The sequence below is a fragment of the Stenella coeruleoalba genome (genome assembly GCF_951394435.1).
Source record: "Stenella coeruleoalba genome assembly, chromosome: 14".
NCBI classification, from domain to species: domain Eukaryota; kingdom Metazoa; phylum Chordata; class Mammalia; order Artiodactyla; family Delphinidae; genus Stenella; species Stenella coeruleoalba.
In genome coordinates this window covers 74,697,173-74,716,187 of record NC_137160.1, presented here as the reverse complement: position 1 = coordinate 74,716,187, position 19,015 = coordinate 74,697,173, and the positions used below count along the sequence as shown (strand labels likewise).

At 46.5% G+C, this 19,015-nt stretch overlaps 1 protein-coding gene across 1 annotated transcript in view; it reads right to left on the bottom strand.

Annotated features, from left to right (window-relative positions):
• The window catches only part of LOC307197296 (2'-5'-oligoadenylate synthase 2-like), a 31,831-nt gene extending 13,564 nt beyond the window's left edge, over nucleotides 1-18,267 (bottom strand). The window contains 9 exon segments of the mRNA XM_079943058.1: nucleotides 1,117-1,387; nucleotides 3,356-3,559; nucleotides 8,957-9,024; nucleotides 9,270-9,387; nucleotides 10,475-10,628; nucleotides 11,735-11,967; nucleotides 15,241-15,425; nucleotides 16,655-16,937; nucleotides 17,727-18,267. Coding sequence (XP_079799184.1) covers nucleotides 1,117-1,387; nucleotides 3,356-3,559; nucleotides 8,957-9,024; nucleotides 9,270-9,387; nucleotides 10,475-10,628; nucleotides 11,735-11,967; nucleotides 15,241-15,425; nucleotides 16,655-16,937; nucleotides 17,727-17,906 — 1,696 coding nt within the window. The 5' untranslated portion in view covers nucleotides 17,907-18,267.
• Nucleotides 18,268-19,015: the final 748 nt, after the last annotated feature.

The window sequence follows — 19,015 nt, the reverse complement described above, 5'->3', positions numbered from 1 at the left end:
TTTGTTTGTTTTTTGCGGTACGTGGGCCTCTCACTGTTGTGACCTCTCCCGTTGCGGAGCACAGGCTCCGGACGTGCAGGCTCAGCGGCCATGGCTCACGGGCCCAGCCGCTCCGCGGCATGTGGGATCTTCCCGGACCGGGGCACGAACCCGTGTCCCCTGCATCGGCAGGCGGACTCTCAACCACTGTGCCACCAGGGAAGCCCCTCACTTGTTTAATGAGGGGTTGAATTCCAGCTCTGGTATTTAAGTTTGTGATAATATATGTACCTATGCTTGAGACTAAGCTGTAACTATGCTTAGTCTCACCCATTCAATCAACCATCCATCCATCTATCCAGTCAACCATCCATCCATCCATCCAAACAGTTGCCCATGGAAGATCTTTGCCTTGATGTTGACCTGATTAGAGGCACATTCCAAATACCTGCTCCAGCTGAACTTTTCCCAGATGTTTGCCCCATCCTCTATCTCTAACCAGCAATTATTCTAGTCTAAATCCTCCAGTGTAGTCCACAGAAGAGCAGCAATATCATGGCACTGGTTAGAAATATAGAATCCTGGACCCCAGTTTCCTGAATCAGAACCTGCATTTTAACAAGTTTCTCAGGTGCTTTGTGTGCGTGTCACAGTTTGAGATGCTCTACTCCAGGGTCTAGAACATTTCCTCCAAAGTCAACTAGGAGATAAGGGAGAAATTCTACAGAAGAGAGTAAGCTCAGGGTAGGAGGAATCTCCTCTTTTGAAAGTCAATGGTCTCTCGGGACTTTCCTGGTGGTCCAGTGGTTAAGACTCTGCACTTCCACTGCGGGGGGTGCAGGTTCCATCCCTGGTAGGGGAACTAAGATCCTGCATGCCACACAGTGAGAAAAGAAAGAAAGGAAAGAAAGAAAGAAAGAAAGGAAAGGAAGAAAGAAAGGAAGGAAGAGAGAGAGAGAAAGAGAGAGAGGGAAAGAGAGGAAGGAGGGAAAGTCTACGGTCCCTCATTTTGGAAAGCACCAGGGGTATTTATTCAGATGCCAGGCTATCTACCACCCCTTTTTCTGGCTTTGCTCTCTTGACAAGCCCCTCCAGACCTGAACCTCCACAGCCCCACACACACACAGGGGGGCTCACCCAGAGCGTTGAAGGCGGGCAGCATCTCGAAAGTGATGCTCTGCTGTTCTGTGGACAGCTGGATGGTGAGCTTGCCACTGATGCTCTGGATCTCCATCTTGGCTGCCAGCTTCATCGTGAGCTCACAGCGTTTCAACTGTGCCCAGATTTTGCTGAGGAAGTCATGTTGGTTTTTTTTCTGATCCTGGAATTTTTCAAGGCCACCGATGAAGATGACGAGGGTACCATCGGAGTTGCCCCTCAAGACCGTTCTCCGGCCATAGGAGCCACTCTGCCAGCAACAGAGAAGACTCTGAACCCTTTGGGGTCGCAGGGCACCCCGACAGGCAGAAATATTTCTCACCTCAAGCAAAAGCCCCAGATGTCAACATAGTCTAAAAGCGGAGTGGCAGATGTTCATTTGTCCACCCAAAGAACTGAATCAGGATACCCATAGCAGCACTTTAAAAAAAAATAAATTTATTTATTGTATTATTTATTTATTATTTTTGGCTGTGTTGGGTCTTTGTTGCTGCACGTGGGGGCTTTCTCTAGTTGCGGCGAACGGGGGCTACTCTTCGTTGTGGTGCACCAGTTTCTCATTGTGGTAGCTTCTCTCATTGTGCAGCACATGCTCTAGGCACGTGGGCTTCAGTAGCTGTGGCACGAGGGCTCAGTAGTTGTGGCTCACGGGCTCTAGAGCGCAGGCTCAGTCGTTGTGGCACACGGGCTTAGTTGCTCCACGGCATGTGGGAGCTTCCCGGACCAGGGCTTGAACCCATGTCCCCTGCATTGGCAGGCGGATTCTCAACCACTGCGCCACCAGGGAAGCCTCATAGCAGCCCTTTTCCTACGAGCCCCAAACTGGAGGCAACTCGAATGGCCATCAGCAGTAGAATGGACAAATGTGGTGTATTCATACAGGGAACACATGACAGCAATGAAATGATAAACAACAGCTGCACACAACAACATAAATTTCGTCAACAGATGGGTCAAAAAAACCCACACACAGTGCATGATTTCTTTTATACAGGGTGACCAACCTGTCTGGCTTACCCTGGACATGCTCAGTTTTAGCACCAAGAGGCCCATGTCCCAGAAAACCCTTCAGTCCCGGGCAAACTGGGATGGTTGGTCACTCTATACAAAGTTTAAAAATAGGCAAAACTAATCTATGCTATGCTGTCAGAAGTCAGGAGAGTGGTTGCCTGGGGCTGGGGGTAGCGACTGGATGGGGGGTTCAGGGGCTCTTGGGTCGGGGGTGGGATATTTTATTTCTTGATCTGGGTGTAGGTTACACATGTATGTTGTTTGTGGCAATCCATCAGGCTGTACACTTAGATCAGTGCACTTTTTGTATGTATGATTAATATTTTAATTAGAAAAAAGTTAACGATATTGAGAGGTAGGATGGTATAGTGGTTAAGGGTGCACGCTCCCAAACAGATCACCTGGGCTTAAAATCCCAGGTCAGATGCCAACTATTAAATAACTTCTCCACGCTTCAGTTTCCTCATCTGGGCCAAGGTAGGAGACACCAAGTGTCCAGGTATCTTTACTGCTAGGGCTAGTGGGTGTGTGTGAGGGCAGAGGCCAGAAAGCACTGTGACTACAGAGAAGTGGGATTTCGGTGCCGGAGAGCATGGGGTTTGTGGTGGGCATCCATAAGCCCCTCCCCACCCTAGGGTCCTGGCCCCGTCCCAGCACCCTTTCTTCCCCAAAGGTCCAGAATCTTCAGGCTCAACCCTGGGGTTTGTGCCCATAGCACCAAATATTTCTAACTGATGACAGCTCCCCACCCCTTGCTGTTGAGAAGACACAGAGCATCCTTGGGTAGTTTTACTGAAGTCTTGTAGACTCAGTTTACTCCTCTGTAAAATGGGGAGAATAAAAACAATAAAAGTAACCACAGCTAATTGACTGCACTAACTTTGTACCAAGCCCTGTGCAAGAACATTATGGGCTTAAGCCTCATAACGCTTTGCAATGAGTATCATTTCTCTCCCATTTTACAAATTCAGATACCGAGGCACAGAGAGGTTAAACAACCTGCCCTGCGTCACATAGTAGTAAGGGGTAGAACCGGCTCCCCAACCTGTACTCTTAAACTCTACACCATATTCCACCATCTCACTTGAGTGTGGGGCTAGACAAGATGGTCTCTTGTGTGCCAAGGGCCCGGCACACGGTAGGTGCTCAGCACCAAGTCGCTCTGCCTTCTGGGTCCCAGAAGCCCTGACCCCAGCCTTCTACTCACTTTGGCCACGCCGGTCACCAGGGGGAGCTGCTCAGCTTCCTGCAGGACTGCACAGATGGTGTCCACGGTCTGGTCGATCTGTTTCTGACAGTCTTCAAAGGGCCTCAGGTTGTCCTGGGTAAACTCACCCAGTTTCTGGGCAGGCCGTTCGTAGAGATGGGACTCCCAGTTTCCCATTGCTCTGGCTGGCTGCTGAGATGACAGCTAATGGCAGAGCTGGAGGCAGAAGAGAATGAGGAACTCCTATGCCCGGAGACTGAAACCGAAACTCATGTCTGGGGAAAAGGAAACTCACAGAAACTTCCCAAGCCGGCTGCCTCAATCCAGGGTTTTGCCCTCCCCCAAGCTGTGAAGATCAGCCTTTCAGCTGCTCTCAAGGAATACTGACGGTTAAAAATGCAGCCTCCAGGGCTTCCCTGGTGGCGCAGTGGTTGAGAGTCCGCCTGCCGATGCAGGGGACACGGGTTCGTGCCCCGGTCCGGGAAGATCCCACATGCCGCGGAGCGGCTGGGCCCGTGAGCAATGGCCGCTGAGCCTGCGCGTCCGGAGCCTGTGCTCCGCAACGGGAGAGGCCACGACAGTGAGAGGCCCGCGTACTGAAAAAAAAAAAAAAAAAAAAAAAAAAAATGCAGCCTCTGGAGCTGGACTATGAGGGCTTGATACATGCGACATCTGTGTCCTTGAGCACATTGCCAGTCCTTTTTGTGCCTTGATTTCCCCCTCTATAAAATGGGGATAATAATGGTACCTGTCTCACAGGCTTAATGCAAGGATTAAAGACTTGCAAAGTGCTTAGAACAGGACCTGGCACATGGCTAGAGCTGTAAAGTGTTTGTTAAGCAAATAACTTCATAGGGGGCCAACGGTCATCTTTTTTCTTTTTTTTTCTTTCTTTTTTTGTTTTTCTTTTTTTTTAATTGAAGTATAGCTGATTTACAATATTGTGTTAGCTTCAGATATACAGCAAAGTGATTCAGTTATATCTATATATAGTTTTTTTAGATTATTTTCTCAGAGGTCATCTTTTGAGGCTCTTTCCCCTTCTCCCTGTTCCCAATGGCCTGGGAACTCAGAGTTAATGAGAACAGCGAGGAGAAAGAGACCCAGAGAGGGCGCTGACTTGTTCAGGGACACACAGCAAGGCAAGGGCTCAGCCACTTGGGTTTTAGTTCTGCCACCGAGCAAACACAGGTCCCAAGAGGTCTGTGTCTGTGTGCCCAGTTCCTCAGCACACACATGGACACCTGCCAGGTTTCATCGGGCACTTACCCCACCCAGCAAGGAAGGAAAACAGGCCCAGGAGCACACAGGCCAGAGGGGAGACAGACGTGCAACTCTTGTGTCCAGGACCATGAAAATGAAACTCCCAGGCAGCTCCCACTGGCTTCCTCTGTAACACAGAAGGCAAACATCTCCAAGGTGGGACAGAAGCAGACCCCCTTCTCTGTTGTGATGATTAATTTTGTATCAACTTGGCTAGGACCATGGTATTCAGATATTTGGTCAAACAGTCTTCTAGATCTTTTTCTGAAGGTATTTTTGAGATGAGATCAACATTTAAATCAGTAAACTTCAAGGAAAGCAGATTACTCTCTATAATGAGGGTGGGCCTCATCCAATCAGGTGAAGACATGAATAGAAAAAAGCCTGGGGACTTCCTTGGTGGCACAGTGGTTAAGAATCCGCCTGCCAATACAGGGGACATGGGTTCGAGCCCTGGTCCGAGAAGATCCCACATGCTGCGGAGCAACTAAGCCCATGCGCCACACTACTGAGCCTGCGCTCTAGAGCCTGCGTGCTGCAACTACTGAGCCTGCATGCTGCAACTACTGAGCCTGTGCGCCTAGAGCCTGTGTTCCGCAACAAGAGAAGCCACCACAATGAGAACCCCGTGCACCACAACGAAGAATAGCCCCTGCTCGCCGCAACTAGAGAAAGACTGCGAGCAGCAACAAGGACCCAATGCAGCCAAAAATATCAATTAAAAAAAAAAGAAAAAAGAAAAAGGCCTGATCTCCCCCAAGGAAGAGGGAACTCTACCAGCAGATGCTTCCCTGGGTTTCCAGCCGGCCAGCCTACCCGGCAGAAATTGGACTTGCTGGCCCCTGCAATGGCACAAGCCGATTCCTTAAAACAAATCTTTCTCTAAATCTAGATCTATAAAACCTATAGTTCTGTTAACCTCAAAAGTAAAACAGCCAGTTATTTTACCAGTAAAATGGCTTTATTCGGGAACAGCAGAGAATTTCAATTTGGGACAAGCAGGCTATAGCAAAAGCCATAGGCAAGTCCAACAAACAAAGAAGAGGAACATTACTTTATAGAGAAAAAGGAGGAAGTTGGGAGGGGTTGTTTTGAATGAGAGTCCATTGGAGAAAAGCAAGAATTCAGGCTGATGACAGGTGACTGGCTTAGTTGCTGGGGTAGTCGGTTTCCTCCAAGAGGTGCAATGTACATCTTTCCTGTCCAGGCCTGTCATTGGCAGTTTTTTCCTGTCGATGCTTCTTGTTGGGGTCTGTTGAAAGACTGTCTTTCCTATGACTGAATTACGGTGGTACTTGAGGTGTGTGAGAGCGCCCCCTTCTGGTCTCCTGACTCCACTTAAAATGAGGTTTCCCTTTATGTGTTCATTTTCACTGTTCAGTTTCTCTGGAGAAAGTTGCTTATCACACCTGCGCATTAAGGGCCCTTCCCTGCCTTTATCTGACTTCTGCTGTAATACCTAGAGGTAGGCTGGGTGGGCAGAGGTCATAAGCCTTCTTTTCTAGATAAGAACATAGAGGCTCAGAGAGTTGAAAAAATTTGCCCAAGGTCACACAGCTTGTAAGTTGTCTGACTAGGTTCTAACTACCCGTTTTCCAAAGTCTATGCTTTATTTTTATTTTTAAAATATTTTATTTTGAAATCTTTTGAAACACAAAGAACTCTCTCATATCCTTCATCCTGAAAGTCACATTTGCTCCTCATTCTCTATGTATCAGTATCATTATTACTGAGCCATTTGAGTGCATGTTGCAGATAACTGGGCAGAAGCCAAGAGATTTCCTGTATACTGCACCCCCCCCCGCCTCCTCCCCCTCCCCCAGCCACACAGCCTTGCCCACTACCAATATCCCCCAGCAGAGTGGGAGAGTGGGACACTTGTTACAAGTGATGAACCTTCATGGACACATCAGAATCACCCAGTCCCCTTTACTCTTAAATACTTCCATATGTATCCCCTAAGAATATGGGTATCTTGTTACATAAACACAACCCCATTCAGAATTGTACCTTTGATACAATGCTATCATCTCTTATAGCATATACAATGGATATATTCTTATATTCAATTTTTACCAGTTATTCCAATGTTGTTCTTTATAGCAACCCCCCCTCCCCCAAATCTAGGATCATGTTACATTTAGATGTCATGTGTCAGAGATGGGTCTCCTGGGAAGCCACTGGGAAAGGGATGGTGACTTTTTATTGGGGGAATCTCTCAGTGTTCTAACGGTCCATCCTTGAAGTAGTTTGATGGGGCAGATTGAGCGTCCCTCGTTTGTGGCCCATTTAGTTTGGCCCCAGGGACACCATATTTTATGACCAGCTCCTTAATTCTCTGTGGGTCAGGCTATCCTGACTGCCCCTCCACCCTACCACTCATGAAGAGAAGTGTGTCCACGTCATGGGTAAGTGTTGTCTCATGGCCGCTATGATTTCGGGGTTCTACCATCCCCAGTGCTGTTAGGAGGCCTGTGACAGCATCTTCTATGGAGGAGGCCACCCGAGCTTCTTAGTGATGCTGAGTCCTCTCACTGGCGTATTCTTTATGGCCTTGGTAACGTTGTATTCTCTGCTTTTCCACAGGAGATAATTTGGTGGCTTTTCTGGACTTATATAGCACATCCACCCAAGCATATCCACTTCCCTGACCTTTGAATCCCATCTTCCACCATCTCCCATGGGAATATCAGCATTTTTGTTCTCACCCGGCAGAGGCTCTCACTTTTTCCATTCTAAGAGCCTGGCTAACAGCAACTCTGCACGGTCTCCTGGGGTCCTTGCCAGGGTGTGAAGTCCTGAATTCCAGGAGGGGACTTCCAAGTCAATAAACTCTTCTGCATCTGACCTGACACTGTAGCCCCTTGATCAAGTGCCCTCGGGGTCACTTCCACACACACCCACCTGACTTTTGCTGCTACATGCTGACCGGGTCTTCTGGCTGTTTGGGATATAGGTCCATCCCTCCCTCAGCAGGCCCAGCGCGCCCCCGGCTGGGCTATTTTGGGACTCAACCCTACTCAGTCCTAGTGGGCAGGAGGGCAAGTGGGTGCCGGTCCTGCGGGGTCTTATGGAAGAGAGACCTCTGCAGAGTCTCCTTGCAAGGGGGGAGGTGCTAGCTTTTAACAGAAGGGGTAGATGGGACATTTCTGAACCCCAGGTTCAGAGGAGTCTGGGGATTCAAGATTTTCAGGGGCTTCCATTCTTATGTCCGCAGTCTATGTGTCAGGGTCCCATTCTTTCCCAGGTAGGGTCTTGACCTTGCTTAGCAGGCCCGATTATTTTGAGAGTATATAACTCTTTTACACCAACTAGGATGGTGATAATCAAAATGATCATGAATTACAAAGTGTTGGCAAAGATGTGGAGAGACTGAACCCCCCATTTATTGCTGAAGGGGATGTAAATGGTGCAGCTGCTATGGGCTACAGCAAGGTGGTTCCTCAAATGGGGGTGCAGGGAGGGACTCCACCCTTATCTCCTTTGGTTAAACATTAGATCTGCTGGTTTCTGTTTCCCCAGAAGGAACTGCCCATAATGGGGCTTTCTCTCCGGGGAATCAAAAATTTATGACTCCGGTGCTCCAATTTTCATTCCAGCATTTCCGTCATCCCTTACACAGGTGCTCCTCTGTTTCCAAATCTCATGAATTTGGACTTGAACCAACAGCTCCCAATACCAGTGCCCCAGACTTTTCTATAACCTGGGCCGGCTGGCTTTGCACAAACTATCAGAGCTCAGCTGAGAGAAATACTTATTAAATTTTTTTGTGCAAGAAACATTGCTTTATTATTTCTTGTGGTCATACAAACAGTACAAACTTATGGCCAAAAATTAATAAAATCTGAAAATTCAAAAAAGTATAAAGATTAGCACATCTCGATTGGGTCCAGCTACATTTCAAGTGCTCAATAGTGATTACTGTATTAACACAGGGCAGTTCTAAAACTTTTCCTGGATAAATAATCAGAGATGTGGACAAAGGGTGAACCAAAGATGTTTGTCTCAGGATTACCTGTAATTGAAACTTGGAAGGATCCTAGTCTATCCAACAGTAGAATATTCCACAAAATGTCAGCTCCATGAGGCAGGGGTTTTTGTCTGCTTTGCTCATTGCTATGTTCCAGTGCCCAGAACGATGCTTGGCACATAGCAGGTGCTCAATTAATATTTTAAGTTGAATCAATGAATACGCACACACACATACACACACATATAATATGCAGATATACTTCTTGGCTCTGTGCCTTGCGGTTAATTAACACCCAACAAATGGCATTTGCTACTATTTTTGTTGTTATTGACAATAAATTGGACTACAGCTCTCCCACCAGGTACAGAGAAGAGCGTGAAGACTGGGACTCCTCTCTTTTGTCTGAGTCTCTCCTGCTGCCTCTCAGAGGATACTGTCGGAGAACAGGCTCTGGTGGGGAGGGAGCTGTGGGAAAAGGCTATCTGTAAAAGAAGAGAGAGCACAGAATGGCGGGAAGGATGGGGGTCAGGAGACCTGGATTCTGGACCCAGGTCTGACACCAACTCATGGCCCTCTCGGGATTGAGGCCCCCCGCCCCGCCCCTAGAAATGAGAGGTCTGGCCCAGATGGCCCCGGAGACCTTGCCTTTAAGAGCTTCTGGCGTTCAGAGGATGGCACATGTCCAGTTCTCTTCCACCTGCGGAGGGGCTCCTCCCTGGAATGTGAGTCTCGGAGAGGTTCTATAGCTCTGTCTAAAACCACAGGCCTCGTACGTCAGGTCACTATGGTCTTGGGGCTGAAAGGGTGAAGCACATGGTCACACTGGAGAGCTGGGCCTCCCACCTTGGCACTGGGTCTCAGTGAACATTTATGGTGGACAGGTGGACACTGTGATGTGCCACCTGGATTCCCTTCGAGGAAGGACACACCCCCTCCTGAGTTGTCCATTCAGTGGCCGATCCATGTTAGGGTAAAGAAGACCTGCCACCTCAGCCTTCTGCAGGACAACTCTGAAGGCCGTTGAAGCTCCAGGGCTCCCCAGCTGCACCTCTCCCTGTGCTGGTACCTGCTTAATTCCCCTCCTTTACACAGGTGTTGGATCCAATGGTCCTCCCCTGAAACATCCTGCACATAAACTTCATCCCAGAGTCTGTTTCCTAGGAAACCCATCTATGACATCATCAACCCTCCCCACCCCGGCATGAGAAAGATCTCTACTCTTGGAGTGGGAAGATCAGACCCTCAGCATCTACTTAGCTGGGTGACATGCCCACGTCCTCAGCTGCTCTGAGTCGCTCATTTGTCACATGATATTGAGGGGGGAGGGGATACAAGGCAGGATGTTTAGCTCAGTGGAATAAACACTGGCGTTAGAGTCTACCGAGTTAGGATCCCAGCTCTACCACTCCCTAGCTGAGTGGCCTTGAGCAGGTGACTTCACCTCTCTGAGCCTCCTTTTCTCATCTGCAAGATGGGAGTAGAAAACATATCTCATGGGGTGTTGTGAGGATTTAATGAAATAATGAAATTTAAGGGGCTTAGAACAGAACCTGAGCCCAAAGCAGGTATTTACTAAGTGGTGGTTGTTATTGTTTATTTTTCTTCTTAGTGGAATGAGCCAACTGGAGCTGTTAAAAAAGTTACTTCCAGACAAGGAGGCATTAATTAAAGAATGAACTCTGGGTGAGGGATGTGAGAAGTCCAGGAGCTCTCTGTATGGGGCCAAAATGATTGTAAAATAGAGAGCACAGCCTGACACTATATGAATGTGAGTGACCTCTAGCAAGAGGCAATTTCTTAGGAAAGAATGGTCTCTATCTACATGCCCCATGCTGTGTGGAGGGGTGGGGGAAGGACGGCAGGGAAGAAGCAGAAGGTCTCACCGACACATCCCAGGAGCCTACTGGAGACCCGTCCGATTTCTTTAAGCATGGGTAACTCAGCCAGGCTCTAGCCTCTTGTGCCAGCTGCTGCCAGCGACATGGGTCTCCACCAGCAACGTTTCCTGTAGGGTCAGCCGGGTCCAGAATCACAGGCCTGAAGAGCAATATTTAGAGAGAGAATAGGTGAGAAGCTGGGCTATGTCTGGGGGATCTAGATGCTTCTGGAAGAGAAAAGTACCAGCCTGGCACAGGCAGGAGGGGTCCAGCAGGGCACTGCTCCCTGGGGTGTGTCCTGGGTGCCCTGCCCTATGGAGCACAGTGAACAGAGGGAGGAGCCTTGCATTTGGGCTTTCATAGACTTCTGTTTGAATCTTACCTCTGCCCTTTATTAGGGGTGTGACCTTGGGCAGGTCTTTTGACCTCTCTAATCCTCAGTATCCTCATCTGTGAAATGGGAAGAATTGAACATCCCTACCTCAAAGGATGTTGTATGAGGATCTAGACAAGCATGTGAAATGCTCAGCACAGTAATTGGGACATAATAAGGGGTCAATACATGGCAGTTACAATAATCATAATTTTTACAATGCTATTAGAGTGTGTTAGTCTTATAGCAAGCTCTTAGTTCCTGGGAGCATTTATTATTGTTGCTGCAGCTGTTGTTATTTTAGTTGAAATTTCAGCTGTTTCACTCATTTTTTGTTAAGGTTTGGACAAGCTCTTTACCTTTCAGAATCTTGGTTTAGTCATCTGTAAAGCAGGTAGCATAGTGCCTGCCTCACAGAGTTGCTTGCACATTGTTTTTAAAATTAGATGGAAAGGCTTCCCTGGTGGCGCAGTGGTGAAGAATCCACCTGCCAATTCAGGGGACATGGGTTCAATCCCTGGTCCGGGAAGATCCCACATGCTGCGGAGCAACTAAGCCCGTGTGCCACAACTACTGAGCCTGCGCTCTAGAGCCTGTTCTCTGCAACAAGAGAAGCCTGTGCACTTCAGTGAAGAGTAGCCCTTGCCCGATGCAGCTAGAGAAAGCCTGCACGCAGCAACGAAGACCCAAAGCAGCCAAAAATAAATATATAAATATATATTTTTAATGCTTAAAAAAATTAGATGGTAGTAGTAAAGTGCCCAGCAGAATGATTAGTACCAGAAGATGATCAATAAATGTGGAACTCTCCCACTTCCTACATTTCCAATCTGCCACAGCTGTAATCAGGGGTTCATTTATGTGGGGAGCTAAGCCATGTGGGGATAGAGTACCTGCGTTTTGCAAGTTGCTTTCTCAGGTGTTGTCCAATAATAGGGTTTTCAAAGTTGTAATACTTTTTCCAGTAGATGCAAAGCTTCTGATGCTTCAGGACTAATTCTAAGACGGTCTGAAATCCCTGAGCTGTGTTGAATCTTGTTTCCATGCTTCCTTGCTCCCAAGCATAGACTGTCAGAAGCTCCAGGGCATACTGTGGGGGCAGCGGCTTCCCAAGCTTCTCCTTACACTGAGTAGAGGAAAAACAATCAGAAAAGTGGGTTTCTCTAGCTTTCGTGTAAAGCACATTTCTCATGGACCAAATTCAGCCTGCCACTTGTTTTTGTGTATAAAGTTTTCTGAGAGCGAATCCGCACCTATTCATTTATGTGTAGTTTATGGTGGCATTCATGCTACAAAGGCATTGTTGAGTACTTGTGACAGAGACCGTGTGACTTATAAAGTCTAAACTATTTGCTAACTTGCCCTTTACGAAAAAGTTTATCAGTAAACCAGTAAACTGGTTAAAGGCTTGCGCTCTGGATTCTGACTGATGTGGGTTTGAATCCTGGCTCCACCATTATCTGATTCTGAGCAGACAACGTAGACTCTTGGAGCCTTATTTTTTCTCATTTGCCAAGTGAATGGTAATAATTGCACCTTCCTCAGAAGGATACTATGAAAATTAACTGAGAGGAAGGACTTGTAGTGTTCCTAAGAGCTTAAAGAAGCAAACTTTTTTTTTTTTTCTGGAGGAAGATATTTAATCCAAAGTCTCCAACTCTTTCACAGATAACTTTCATGTACAATGACCATCACATAAGTATCCAGGCACACAAAGAAACAAGACACTCAGAGTGATGACTAACAAAAACAAAAAAGAAAATAGTAATAAATCTACAAAACTTTAAATATTGAAGATTTAAACACAGGCTTTAAAATAACTAGGAACATTATGTTCAAATATATAAGCATTTGAAATAGTAGGTACCTAGAAGCCAGAAAAAGTAACATGGCAGACTTAAAAAAGAATGAAATAGAAATCCTAGAACAAAAAGGACAAAAATGTAACTAATAGCTCAGTAGCATAGACACAGTTAAAGGAAAAATTAGTGATTGGAAGGTAAATTAGAAGAAACTATTCAGAATAAAGCATGGAGAGAGAAAAAGATGGAAAATGTAGAACAGGGGATAGAAATTTGGAAGAGAGAACAAGGAGGTCTAACATACATTTTATGGGAGTTCTAAGAGGCAAGAAGAGAAAGGGAGAATGATAATATTTTAGGAGAATGGCTGAGAGTTTCCAAAACTGATGAAGGATATCCACAGATTCAGGAATCCCAGTGAAGGACCCCATGAACCCCAAGCAGAACCAATAAAAAGGGATCATCATTAAGACACATCAGCTTGAAACCAAACAAAATCAAAGTAAAAGTGAAACATATAAATGCAGCCAGAGAAATAAGATAGATTACCTACAAAGGCACCACAGTGACACTGACAACTGATTTCTCACTAGCAACACTGGAAGATGGAATGATATATCCAATGTACTGAAATGCATACCAATCCAGCAAAAATACCTGACAGCAATGAAGGGAAAATCAAGACATTTGCAGACAAACAAAAACTGACATATTTACTATCAGAAGATCACCAAAAGAAATCTTAAAGGGCATATTTCAGGAAGAAGAAGAACAATCCCAGATGGAAGGTGAGAGAGGTAGGATAGAATCGATAGTGAAGAAAGCAGTAAACACGCGGGTAGATTCAATGATCATTGGCTCTGTAAAACAATACTAATGCTTTGGGGCACTTGACAATATTGAGAGACTTAAAATATACAACAAAAGTTGGATGTAAGTTAAAGGTGGTGATGATGGGGCTAGAGGAGTTAAAGTATTGTACGATTCCTCTATTATTCTAGAAGAGAGAAGAGAGAAAAAGAAAGAAGGGAAGGAAGGAAGGAAGGAAGGAAGCGAGGGAGAGAGGGAGGAATTAAAGGAGAAAAAAGGAAATAAAGAGACAATTCTTTGTTGAGTAGGACTGTCTTGCTCATTGTAAAACAACTAGTATTCCTGGCTTCTTTCCACTTATTATCAGCAGCATCTTTATCCCACATCACAAAAATGCCTTTATGAAGCTTCAGTATGTCTTGGGGGGCAGTGCTGCACTTGTCAAGAACCACTTTTGTAAGTTCTAAAACGCTCAAGTGCCATGATCAAAATTCTTGCAAAGCAAATTGAGATGTCCAGCAAATGTTTTTAAAGTAGGAAGTTTATCCTTAATTACTTTCTTTAACTCAATTTATTCATCTAAATATATATAGAATGCTTATTACATGTTAAGTAAACTCTTCAGTATGAAGACCCAAATGCTGTTTTTGTTTTTGTTCTGCTGTTTATTAGCTGAAAGTGTCTTCTGACACTTAGTTTCTCTTTCTGTAAAAGGGGTTTAATAATAATACCCTTAACCAGGTCACAGAATCACCACGATGCTTGAATAAGATATGGGACATCTGAAAGTAAACAGAAATGAATATCACATCCACAAAATTTTAAATATGATGAATCTGGCATAAGCTTAGTGCACAATCCATGTTAGCTTTTATGATGTGTTTTCCTGTGGCAGCTCAGAGAAAGGACATTTATTAGGACCGACTATATGCCAGATATCACGGTATGTGATTTACTATTGCTGTGCCATGTTACTCTTTGCAAATGAGAAAACAGGAACCACAGAGATGTTAATTCACTTGTCCAAAGCCAGACACCTAGGAAGTGAACAGAAGTGTGTGTGTGTGTGTGTGCGCGCGTGTGTGTGTGTGTGTGTGTGTGGTGATGGCGTGGGGACGTAGCACTCATTAATTCATCTAACAATTATTTTTTGAGCTCCTATTACACACCAGGCACTGTTCTAGGTCCCTGGGATACAGCAGGGATTCAAACATAAATCCTTCTGTTCCTGTACATTTTTAGTGGGGAGATAGACAATAAACAAACAAATAAGCACATGCAAAGGCCCTGAGGCTGGGGTAGAGTTTCCCTCCTGGAGGATTAATGAAGAGGAAAGCATAGCCTGGGGGTGGTGGTGAGGGGGCAGACACTGGGGCTCAGAGAGGTTGAGGGCAGATCCTATGAGCTTCTCAAGATGACCTGGACCAGGGTGAGAGTGGCACAGGAGATGACGATGGATGAATTATAAATATATTTTAATACAGGACCAACATCATTTGCTGACAGGTTGGATGGGGGTGTGTGTGGAGAAGTCAAGGATGACCCTTGGTTTTGTCCAGAGTAACAGGAAGGATGGAGTTGTGATTTCCCTTCCCTCCCGACTCCTCTCCCCTCCCCTCCCCTTCCTTCTTCCCCCTCCCGATGCCTCATCCTTGCTTCCTCCCCACACCTCCCCCTCCTCCTTCCCTCCCTCTATTCCACCCCTCCCTCCTCCTCTTGTCCTCACTCTCTTCCTTCTCTCCCTCCTCCTCCTCCTCCGCTCTCTGTCTGGATGGGACATGCCATACCGTTTGGTACCAGTGCTTCACAAGGCGGATGAGGCTCTTCAGCTTGGTTGGACGGTCCCTCAGGAAGGCTCGCTGCAGCTCCGTGAAGCAGGGGGAGAACTCGCCCTCTTTCCCCAGGGACTCGCACTCTTGGATAAGCTGGACGTAGACTTGAGGGTCAGGCCTGTAGCCTTTGATCACCTGACCTGTTGGGAATTAATCCATAATGTGAAGATGTCAGCTTTTCTCTGAGTTTCTTTCAATCCCTCTGAAGAGACAAGCTCACTAACCATGGGGTGCAGTGGAAAGGTCAGCAGGCCCAGAGCCAGGAGGCCTGAGGGCCATCCCCAGTCCTCGCCACTCCCATCTCCACTGCCATCACCCCATCCAAGCCAGCATCATCTCTCACCTGGACACAGCAGAGATGGCAGCAGCCTCCTTCCTGGATCCTCCACAGCCCATTCTCTACCCAGCACCCACAGAGGCCTTTTAAAACCTGATCCTTCCACTTCTTGCTTCCCAGGACATCCGAATAAAATCCAAAGTCCTCGCAGTGGCCCAGGAGGTTTGGTGTGACCTATCTCCTGCCACCTCTGCCGTCTCACCTCTTGCCTTGATCCCTTTGCTACTTACTCCCCCGGTTATTTCACTTCTTCAAATATGCCAAGCTCATTCCTGTCTCAGGGCCTTTGCACTTGCTGTTTCCTCTTCCTGGAGCCCCCAGATCTTCCCAGGTTTGGCTTCCTCTCATCCCTTGGGCCTCGGGTCAGCAGTCACCTCCCTTGTTGCCCTGTCTAAAAACTCCCTCTAAGCCCCATCATTCTCTTTTGAATCACCATATTTAGTTTTTGTCGCAACAAGTTATCCTTTCATTTATGGTATTTAAATTATTATTGTCAGGCTCCAGGAGAGAAGTTCCCTGTCTGTCTCATTTATGGCCATAGAACAGTGCCTTGCACATGGAAGGTACTCAGTGGAAATGAGCCTCAGAGATGTACTGCTTCCTGTCCCAATGTTCCTGCAGATTGTCTACAGATTCCAACCCTCAGATAAATTTGATATTTCCTTATGCTTTGGATAAAAGATGAAATTAACACACTGTGTTTACACCAGATATACGCTGCCTCATTTTTAGAAAGCGAAGATTCACACACTTTGCCAAGAGTAAAACTAGTAAGCTTGGCAGGTGTTCTATAAAAACATATTGCTCCCAAATTGTACCAATTTGTTGTTAATGTCACTGCAGTGGCTCAGTATGACCCTAAACATTCTTGCCCCAGAAGAGATGCTAGGATCTCCTCCCCACTTGAAGGGATGCCCTGTTTAATAAGACTCTCAAAGTGAGAGAGATTTCTGCTCAGAAACATGAAAAGAGAGCAGAAGAAGCCCTGACATAGGACAAAGGCTGAAACACCTTGTGGCTGAGAGTGCTCACCCAGGGCATCAAAAGCGGGCAGGACATCAAACTCCACCCACTCCTGGAGCTCACGGGATCTAAGCTTGAAGCTGAGAGCACGGGGATTCTCCCATTTCTGGACCTCAAACTCCACTTCAAATGTTTCCTCCTTTTGACAGGCTTCCAGCTGTGTCCTAATTTCCTCGATGAATTCTCCTCGGCGCTGAAGTTGTTCCTCAAAATTATTAAGATTGGTGAGGAAGACGACGAGGTCAGCATCTGATCGGCCCCTGAGGGTCGTGCCTTTGCCTGAGGAGCCACCCTGAAAAAGGTGATGAGAATGAGAACTGATATTTATCATTGAGAAGAGCCTCCCTAAATAAAATGCTGAGAACAATCACTAACATTTTGAGTACTAGCCACTGTTCTGAAGGCATTACCAGTCTTAACTCCTAGAATGCTCACAAGAACTCTATGATTTAGCTACTATTATTATCTGTTCCCATTTTCCAGATGGAGAAACAGATGCTGAGAGAGATTATGTATCAGCCCAATCACACAGCTAGTAGGTGGCAGAGATGCAATTCAGTCTGTTTTCTTTACTCCCTGTTCTTTACGACCTTATATAATTAATACTGTAAACTGGCCCATGGCTTATTTTACTTGATCTGCAAGCCCTGCAAAGTACTGGGAATTATGGGTGATGAAACTGAGGCACAGAGAGGTTAAGTGACTCGCCCAAGATTTCACAGCAGCAGGTGCTATCTGCTTTCAAAACTTACACTCTTAACCAGCTCATGAATCTGCAGGAATGGTGAGTTCCCAGCTTGGTCAATGATTAGCGGATTGTTGATACAGCTGGGCTTCAGTTTGCCTATCTCTGTGGTGGACGTGACATAGGTGGTTTATAAACTTGACCTGGGCATTTGTTAAAAACTTACAGATGGAGGCCCTCACCCCAAAAGCTATTTTCACAAGCTGTGGTTATAGTTTTGGCATGGATAAATCAGAAACCACCAGCCCCAGAGACCTCAACCTTTTGCTCTCTGTCTCTGTGGAAACACTTGCTCATTCAGCCCCCTTCTCCCCAGCCAGGCAGTTCTGGACTCACCTTCACAACTTTGGACACCCGAACAGGGTGGGAGGCCCCTTGGAAACATCTCTCCTTCAGGAAACTGCAGATGATGTGGATGGCTTCATTGACCTGTGTGTAGAAATCCTCGTCTGGCAGGAGGTGGTCTTCGATGAACTTGTCTAGATACTTGGCCGGGGTATCACTGAGCTCCATCATGATGCTGGGACAGGAGAGCCAGAGAGGGCAGAGCTGGAGGGGAAAACCTTTTAGCTTCTATCTCTTCTGCTGCCTGGGTCCAGGAGGCTGTTAGTTTCATTTCATTGGAAGGGAGGAGGTGTTCCCTGAGTCTGGGCTGCTGTTGGTTTCGTTTCCTTGTAAGGGAGGAGCTTTGCCCTGAGTCTTTGTCTCTCAGCAAATCAAACATTCCTTTGATTCTGAACCCTGTTCAGTCTCCTAGCTGTGCAGCTTTGAACACGAGTGTAACTGGGCATGCCTCAATGTCCCAATCTGTAGAGAGGGCAAACTTTTCTCACTCACAGAACTGCTTCTGAGGATAATCTGAAAGAAGAGACACAAAAGGGGATTTGAAAGGTATCAAATGCTGAGCAAAAATAAAGGACAGGGACTTCCCTCGCGGTCCAGTGGTTAAGACTTTGCTTTCCAGTGCAGGGGGTGTGGGTTCGCACCTGGAACAGTTCTTCGCTCAAAAAGATAAAAAGTTTTGGAAAGATGGAATTATGAAGTTGCCTGAAAAATGGAAGAAGGTAGTGGAACAAAAGGGTGATTACGTTGTTCAATAAAGTTCTTGGTAAAAATGAAAAAGGGGTCTTTTACTTTTACTTGAAAACCGAAGGTACTTTTTGGCCCACCCAATGTGATCTCCTCCCCATTTTTTAGGGACATCTTATTTTGGTAAGGCTCTCAAACTGTGCGGGCTCTCAAACTGCTCGGAAATATGAACAGAGAGAGAAAGGAGCCCTGATACAGGACAAAGGCTGAGACTCCATGTGGCTGGGAGGGTGGAAGGCAGGTAGTACATCAAACTGCACCCCACACAACACTATAAAGCAACTACACTCCAATAAAAGTTAATAATAATGAAAAAAATAACTGCACCCCCTGGTGGGGCTAGGGCACCTGACCACGATGCTGAGTGCCCAGGGCGGCTCAGAGAACTCCACCCTCATATCTGTTGCTTCAACCTTAGTTCTTCCCAGTTTCATTTCTTCAGCAGGAAGTTGCCCAGAATGGGGACTCAGCTCTGGGCAGTCAGGAATTTATGACTCGGGTGCTTCAAATTTCATGAGAGCATTTCCGTCACCCCT